This window comes from Solanum tuberosum, unplaced genomic scaffold, assembly GCF_000226075.1.
Source record: "Solanum tuberosum cultivar DM 1-3 516 R44 unplaced genomic scaffold, SolTub_3.0 scf00107, whole genome shotgun sequence".
In the NCBI taxonomy this organism is placed as follows: Eukaryota; Viridiplantae; Streptophyta; class Magnoliopsida; order Solanales; family Solanaceae; genus Solanum; species Solanum tuberosum.
This window is the reverse complement of record NW_006239036.1, coordinates 1,326,571-1,334,529: the sequence shown is the minus strand read 5'-3', so window position 1 is coordinate 1,334,529 and position 7,959 is coordinate 1,326,571. Positions and strand designations below refer to the sequence as shown.

At 31.4% G+C, this 7,959-nt stretch overlaps 1 protein-coding gene across 1 annotated transcript; it reads right to left on the bottom strand.

Annotated features, from left to right (window-relative positions):
• Window positions 1-768: 768 nt before the first annotated feature.
• Window positions 769-3,046, bottom strand: LOC102580971 (uncharacterized). Its single transcript, XM_006349595.2, has 2 exons — window positions 2,733-3,046; window positions 769-2,278 (listed from the first exon to the last, which is right to left on the bottom strand). Exons 1-2 carry the CDS (start codon window positions 2,826-2,828, stop codon window positions 1,181-1,183), a joined length of 1,194 nt encoding a protein of 397 aa, XP_006349657.1. The 5' UTR covers window positions 2,829-3,046; the 3' UTR covers window positions 769-1,180.
• Between the last annotated feature and the right edge of the window lie 4,913 nt (window positions 3,047-7,959).

Below are 7,959 nucleotides of genomic sequence, written 5' to 3'. Positions count from 1 at the left end.
GATAAAAAATAATTCAATTTCTTATATGTTTCCCAATTGACCTCTAAAAAATAAAATTTTAAGTCACTATCCTATAAAATTAATACAACTTAATGAAAATGAATTTATTTTTATGAATTTTATTTTTAGTATCAAACTTGAATAGAAAAAGAAAATATTAAAAAAATTATTCGGGGCGGATTCTTGCGGTGCGGGTCTATGCAGGGCGGGGTGGGGCGGTTTGAAAATAAGAAAAAATGTTATACAAGGGGCGGATTAAATTTTTTGCAGGTAAGCTCAACACACCCCGCCCCATTGCCATCCCTATGGGTTGGAGAGGGATTCAATCGCATAGCATACAATTGAAAAGAGTAGTTTAACCCCCTACCTATGCGAATCTAGAACACAAGGGCCGCCTATTTATTAAATTTCATATACACAGATAGATCGCCAAAGTGAGGCTTGCTTCATTCACTCAATCTTTGTACCTAACACAAGGGCCGCCTATGAGTTTAATTTCATACACAGATCCCCAAAGTGAGGGGGTCATGCTTCATGCACTCAATCTTGGTGGCAGCAGCCATTGAATAGCACAATTAATGTTTAGAAATTCCTCCTCAACAATCAGCATTTACTTATAAACAAACTTCTTTTTGTAAACACAAGAGAATCAAAGTGTATATACACGTGTGATGGAATAATCACCATTCACTCACTATCTTAGATAAAAAATACCAACTCAATGCATACTAGAAACCTGGTTAAATCAATCAAACCAATTAACAAAGGGACAGATTTCTGGTCAACACTTATACTCGGTGATATAAAAGTACAAAGTCAGAAAAATAAGGAACACAAGAAATGTGAATAAATTAGTACTGGTCCAAAATTTCCCAACAAGAGGAAAGTCGCATAATCAGGAATTAATATACTATGACATACAGAGTTTCGAACTAATAGCACTTCTGCAACAGCAAACTCCCTTTTTGTCCTGAGAAAACGATATCTAAGAAGCTATATACAAAAATCATCTGACTTCCCAAATCTGATGTATTCATTCAAAACATTCCAAACGTTTCTGCAGTATGATAGGAAGTCATGGACATTCCGCAGGATTGTCATTTGATTTGTAAGGAGCAACGAAGAACTGCATCCTTGACATTCACCAAAAAGAAAATATAACAAAAACCTGCTACCTAGATCACCCACTTTCTCTCAAGCAATTACCTGGCAAAAGAAACTTATACTTGTCTGCATTTTCCAAAAGATATGCCGGTAGGTGAACAGCTGAATAAGAGTGGGGAATTGGTCCCATTTTGCCAATGATTTCCCTGAATGTATACTCCTCCGGTAGCATATCAAATAAATCATCCCCATTACAGATAACCCTTTGGACTCTCTTAGGGTTAAGAAAATGAGAAAATCTGACCCTGTCAAAATGGCTGTAGGCATTCATCTTAAATATAAATTCACTTATGCGGCGGAAACAAAAGCTACAATGCCACCCTGCGTCTGCCAAGATGGTGTCCGACTGTCTGTAATGAGCATACCTTGTCTTACCCGATTGGTAGCGATGCACAGAAGCTCTCCAGCTATCATTATCAACGAGAAACTCAAAGGAGTAAAGATAATTCTTCAACCGAAGATGAAGAACTGAAGGTACATCATCACACCACCTCAAAAGATTGATGGTATGTCTACTAGGTATCTCATCAACATCGGACATTATCAGTAAGTCATCATCCTGAATACCTGCTTGTTTGAGAAGATAATCCAATGCAAGCCTCTGATAGGCCTCCTCAACAAAAGGGTTTTCTCCTCTTCTAAATCTCCCAGGAATTTGTCCATACGTCAATCTTGACTCAACAAATTCAAACTCTCCTCTGTGATTAGCAAAGTAAGAAGGCTTTGGCAATCCAGTGAAGGTTGAATTTGATTCAAGTAGAACAAACTCTGTAATATAAGGGTATAACTCCTTCCACCGTATGGTAAGCATGTCAACCTCATTATTAAACAACACTGCATCAAAGACACGCCTCGGGTACTCACGGATTCCCCAGCCATGAAGTTTACAGAGATTCTCCATTGATACATTCTCATGATAATAGTGAGGCATTTCATTAAATGGTTTTGGTGGTTTTTCCCATAAAGGGCGTAGAAAGTAGGTGATCTTCTGGCCATGGACGTATATACCCCAGACACATGTTGGTATCAAGACAAAGAGAAAGATATATGTTTTAAGATCCAAGCCACGCAAAATACATTTTAGTCTCGACATACTCGAGGCTCGTCCAGTATCCTGCATTCAACAGGATCTCTTGTTAGAGATACACACATTATTACAAGCTCTATTATTATGTAAAATCAAGCATAGCAAATATCAACAACAAGCAAAAGGACTTGAATTACAAAGGCAAAATAAAATACTTGATGTAGACGGTTAGATATATTCAAACTGAAAAGCAATAGAAATACAGAGAATCACAAAAGACGACACGGGAATTTTTCTCAAGATCAGTAAGTTTCGTTTAACATACAACAAGCAAATAGGCCTGTGAAACTAATTTTGAAAATTTATGTTGGGTATACTTACTGATCATAAAATCTAGAATCAGATCATACATCAATTTGATTTCAGTTTCCAATGGGCCAACTAAAGATGATAAAGTTTCATATATAAAGCCGCAATAGTTGAAAAGTTTCTTTCTTCCTGTCTAAGCAAGATGTAGAAAGGATTTGAAGAAATCTGTTACCTGATTACACAAATCATCCTTTTTCTTGGAACAATAACTAGATCCCCCTTCCGCAACGGTGTAAATTTTCTCACAACATCTAGAAATACCCCACATCTTGTGTGTTGATTTACAGATCAACTTTCACTCCAATACACCTAGAACAGCAAAATATTGCTTCTGATTTTCAAATTGGCAGAGAGCAGGTTTTGTTTTTGTGGTGAAGGGTTTGCTTAACTGGTTAATTGCCAGAGAGTAGTAGTTGTACAGAATATTATTATAACAATGCCGTTTTCTATTCTTTCTTCTTCCTTCAACCCCGGCCCCTCTCCTCTCTCTAAAAATAATAAAAAGCATTTTTTTTTATTTTTTACTTGACAGATTTACCCATTTGCTAGTTCAAATTCGCCAAACAGTCAATGGATAATTATGTCATTTAACACTAGGAAGGCCACGTCCCCTTACGCGTCAAATTGACTTGCTCAAATGCAACAACGGATTGGGTCACCGCTCAGGCTAGGCATTATAGACGTCCAGGGTGGCTACTTAAATTAACAACTACTACTATTTTACAGTATCTTCTAAATTTTTATATTATATATTTTAGGCAAAAGGGTCTGGTAGACCCTGATACTTTACTCGAATTGTAAAGTGGACCCTTCTACTTCACAAAGTTTCAACTGGACACTTCAATTCAAACAAACAAAAAAATTTAAGTCCCTTTGACCATTGACTAGCCTTAGGTGACATTAATTTAGCTGAGTTGGAAAAATGTGTGTTACACACGCGAAACATGAGCGTGAATTGAATTAAAAAGTTAAGAAAATTAAATAAAAAGAAAAAATAAATTTACCTACCTTAAAAAAAAGGTAAAAAAAGAAAAAGAAGAAGAAAATCCCTTTCTTCTTCAAACCCAGTCACCCACCTTTTTGAAAAATAGTATATCTCTTAACTGCTATATCCATATCCTCTCTATTATCGATTATTTTTTCTTGAAATCTTATTTTTCCTCACTTTTCAAATGAAAACAAACACATTCATCAAAAATCCAAAACAAAAATAATTGGAAACAAAAGAAAAAAATCTTCTCCAAATTGAAAGCTCAAAACGAAATTGAAGAAGGATTTTTGCTGCTACTACTTGCTTCTTTTTATCTCTTTAGAAGCAAAACTTCTAAAAAAATAAAAAGCAAATTTTCATCTCTCTTTTAAATCATAGATACAACTTTGAAATTTTCATATTTCTTGATCTTTCTTTTTTCAAGTTTGAATTTTTCTTTTAATTTCAAGCTTTTTGGTGTCAAGTTTAGTATTAAGAGTAGTAGGATTTGAGTGCTTTCTTCTAATATCAATTTTGATGAAATTGTAAGCTCAAATGGGGCTGCCAAATTTTAATGAACTTTCTTTTGGGTTAGGGTTCGTGAGAACAAAGGGAAAAACATTTTTTTAAAGTAATTATTTGTTTAATAAAATAAATATATAAAAATAGCATTGTGACAATTAAATTAATGAGATGGATATGACGTGGCTTTTTTGACGTGGATATGATATGTCATCCATGTCAGATCGAGTGAGGAACACCGGCTGACATAAGGGTTTAAAATTTCTATTTTGTTTGAGTTTTAAGTGTCTGGTTGAAACTTTAGAGAGTAGAAGGGTCCAATTTACAATCCGAGTCAAGTATAAGGGTCCATCAGACTATTTTGCCTATATTTTATGATAGATGAAACAATCTTTTTAAATATTTTGGTGGCATATAGTAATTGGATTTACAGTTAGTATCTAGCCTCATCATCCCATCTTCTTCTCTTTTTCTTTTCCTTTTGCAATTCTATTACTTCATTGAAATTTTATTCAATTTGAATTTTTGTAAATTATTTTAAATTCAAGAAAATAGTCTTTAAAAAATAATTTCCTATGACAACTTATAAATTGGATAGAACAAAATTACCTTGAAAAAAACAATATATTACTACCAAATTGAAAAATAATTTAGTATACTTGTTGACACCCAATTTTGGACATCCACAATATAGATTAATAATCGAGCCTTTTCAAATTCAAACGATTTGGAATAATTAGTTTTATAAAAATTCAAGTTTTTAAAGTGATTTTAGTCACTTTTTATATTTTTTAAATAATATGTGTGTTTTATATAATTATGTATATAATTAGTATATTTATGAATATTCAAAAATCGTGAAAAAAGATTTTAGTTTTATTTAGAATTTTGTCAATTAGTTTAGTTAATTAATAGTTAATATTTTTGAATTAATTAGTTTATATTTAAGTTAATTATTTTATTTCGTTAAAATTAAGAAGTTCATTAATTAATTATGTTAATTCATCTTTTTTAATTATTAGTCAATTTTACTAATTAACTCAATATGGCTAAGTCCTTAATTCAATGGCTATAATTGCAATCCAATGGGTCAATTTCTCCATTCCAATCTACCCTCTTTCATTACCTCACCTTAAACACATTTGGAGAGACCAATTTTGAGCTTTTTAGTGCCATTTCCAGCAGCCCACTTGTCAAACTAAACAAACCCAATACACAAAATACCATCAGCAAACCCATTCCAATACAATTCCAAATAACCCAACAACATCAATAATACGTACATCAATACACCAGGATAAAATGGCACATTATAACACCCTATAGACTAAATTAGCAATAAATAACCCACTTTTAATTTTTTTTATCAAGAAAAAGACTTTGTTTTATTTATTTGGTATTGAATAATTTATTTTTATTTTAAAATGTATTTTTGTTCTCCTTATTTTTCTCAAACACACGTTCTAAAAAATTATTGTTTTATTATCCCTATTTTATCTCTTTTTTATTTTGTCAACACTTTTAAAATAGAGTTCTTCTCTTTTTTGTCTCCTTTTTCTCTTTCCAAAATTCTTTTCATATGTAATTCTCTCCCTAATTTCAATTCTTCTCCTTAATTCAATCTGTTTATGAAAATCAGATATAAGAATATGTTTTTCATGAATACTTCTAAAAATCATCTTTATATATAATCTTGTTCTTGTCAAATTAATTGTTGAAGTTCATGATTTGTAGAATTGAAGTTTTTTCAATTTTGTTTTTGCAAAAATTTAAGTTATTCAACCTTCTTTTGTTTTCTTTCGAAAATCCTTTTCATATGTAAATTTGCTTCTCTTCTAAATTTTCTCTTATTCTCCTTAATTTACTTTGTTTATGCAAAATCAGATATAACTGTATGTTTATCGATTGATCCTTCCAATAATTTCTTTTAATATATAATTATGTAGCATTTCTTGCCCTATTAGTTTTGAAAATTCGTGATTTGTGAAACTAAAGTTTTTAAAGCTTTTTTTGGCGAAAATTCAGGTAATAGTTTTTTGAAATTTTTGTTCTCAATTTCATGGGTAAGAAAGATCTTCGTAAAAAATCAGAATGTTGATTTTGATGAATACAACCCAATGTATACCAATGAACTCCAATCTCAATTTCAATTAAAGTATACAAGTTTATTATGTGAATACAAATCACTGAATACACGATGAATACGAACTAATGTATACATAGTGCAGTTACCATATACATAAACAAAATCACATGTACAATTAATGATTAAAATTTATATATGTATCATATTAATCTCACTCTTGTATTCATTATAGTAATACATATAATTGATGGTAATATTCTTATGTATACAATATAAAGTTTATGTACACATGCTACAATTACTGTATACATCAATAAAATTTACACGTCTATTTTTATGAATATTTTTTTGTGTATACATATTTTTTTTATGTATACATTATGTAATTGCAACTTTAATTATTGTATAATTTATGCATATGTATTATTACAGTTTCTAATAAAATGCCATATAATATTATTTGATTAATTATTATCGATTATGTGATAATTAATACACGTTAGAGCATTAATAATACATTTTCTTACCTTAAAAGTAGTCACAATCTTTTAATAAGTTATTTAAAGAATTTTAAAAAAATCATTCCTTAAAAGTTGGTGTAACCTTTTTTTAATGGGTTAATTAATAAATATATATATTTCACTTCATAAAAGTAGGCAATTGATTTTCTAATAAACTAATTATTGTTGATTGGTAAAAAAAAATAATCATAAAATCACAATCAAATATATCTTTATGTTTCTGTAAATTGTGTTACTATTTTTTTTTAAATAGACAGTTAAATAAAGTTGAGTTTAAGAATTTAAAGAAATTGAAAAGCTAACTTTCTTAATTATAGGAGTTAAAAATATGGAAGAAAAAATAATTCCACATCTCCTTAATTAATGCGGGTTGGTTGCAGATGATAAAAAGAAAAAAACTATAAAAAGTTGGTTTTATTTCTTTTAAGCTAATATGTGCTAATTTTATTTTAGCCTATTAATTGCTAATTAATATTGAGCTATATATTGCCAATTATATATAATAGTTGTATGTCTCTGTCAATTCCTCATACACCAGCGATACAGCGCGACCCCACCTCCCCAACTTCGTCTTCTCTACTGCGAAACTCAGATTCCAAAAGCCCAGAATTGCGAGCAGCAACCTAGCGAACCAGAGTCTAGCGCACGTCCATCTCCGTCGTCCTTATCCTTTTGTACAAGAAACGTTGGAGAATCATCCAATGTGTCCCATCTCCTTGCTCGTTTGTCCTTCCTCTCTAAATCAGTGGTCCTCCTCTCAAATCCGTTGAGAGTTCGTACAATTCCACCTCGTCCCTTATTCTTTGGAATTTCGAATTTTGAATTCTAATCCCTCGGTTTCCCCCTCTTTCTGCTCTAAATCTCCCCTTATAAATACCCCTCAATTTTACTGTTGAGGCGGCGGATTTTGGGGACCAAAAAATGGATTTTAACTATTGTTTATAACTCTAAAAACACACACACAAAATTCATATCCAGAAAAGGCAATTTTATTGAAGAAATCCAAAGTTTTTTTTGGAACCAAAGGCTCTGTTCTCTTTTAAAATTTTGTGTCTTTTCTGCTTAAGAGGTCAAGCTCGTGGTGGTCTCCCTGCTCCGAAAAAGGTAGCACCTTATTTTCTCTTATTTCATTTTTATTGTAGTTAATTTGTTCTCTGTTTGGTGAAGCAGTTGTATGTCTATATCTGTTTCTTTCGGTTTGAACTCTATTAGGGGTCGTTTGGTAGTGTGCATAAGAATAATGTTAAAAAGAGTATATTAGTAATGCTTGCATTAGCAATGCATGTATTAGTTATGATTG

What these genes read in the sequence shown, in the direction of transcription:
- LOC102580971 (XM_006349595.2), bottom strand. Translation starts at nt 2,828, where the DNA reads ATGTGGGGTATTTCTAGATGTTGTGAGAAAATTTACACCGTTGCGGAA. An exon ending in AGGATGATTTGTGTAATCAG is followed by an intron (nt 2,279 to 2,732) that starts GTAACAGATTTC and finishes TGTTGAATGCAG; the next exon opens with GATACTGGACGAGCCTCGAG.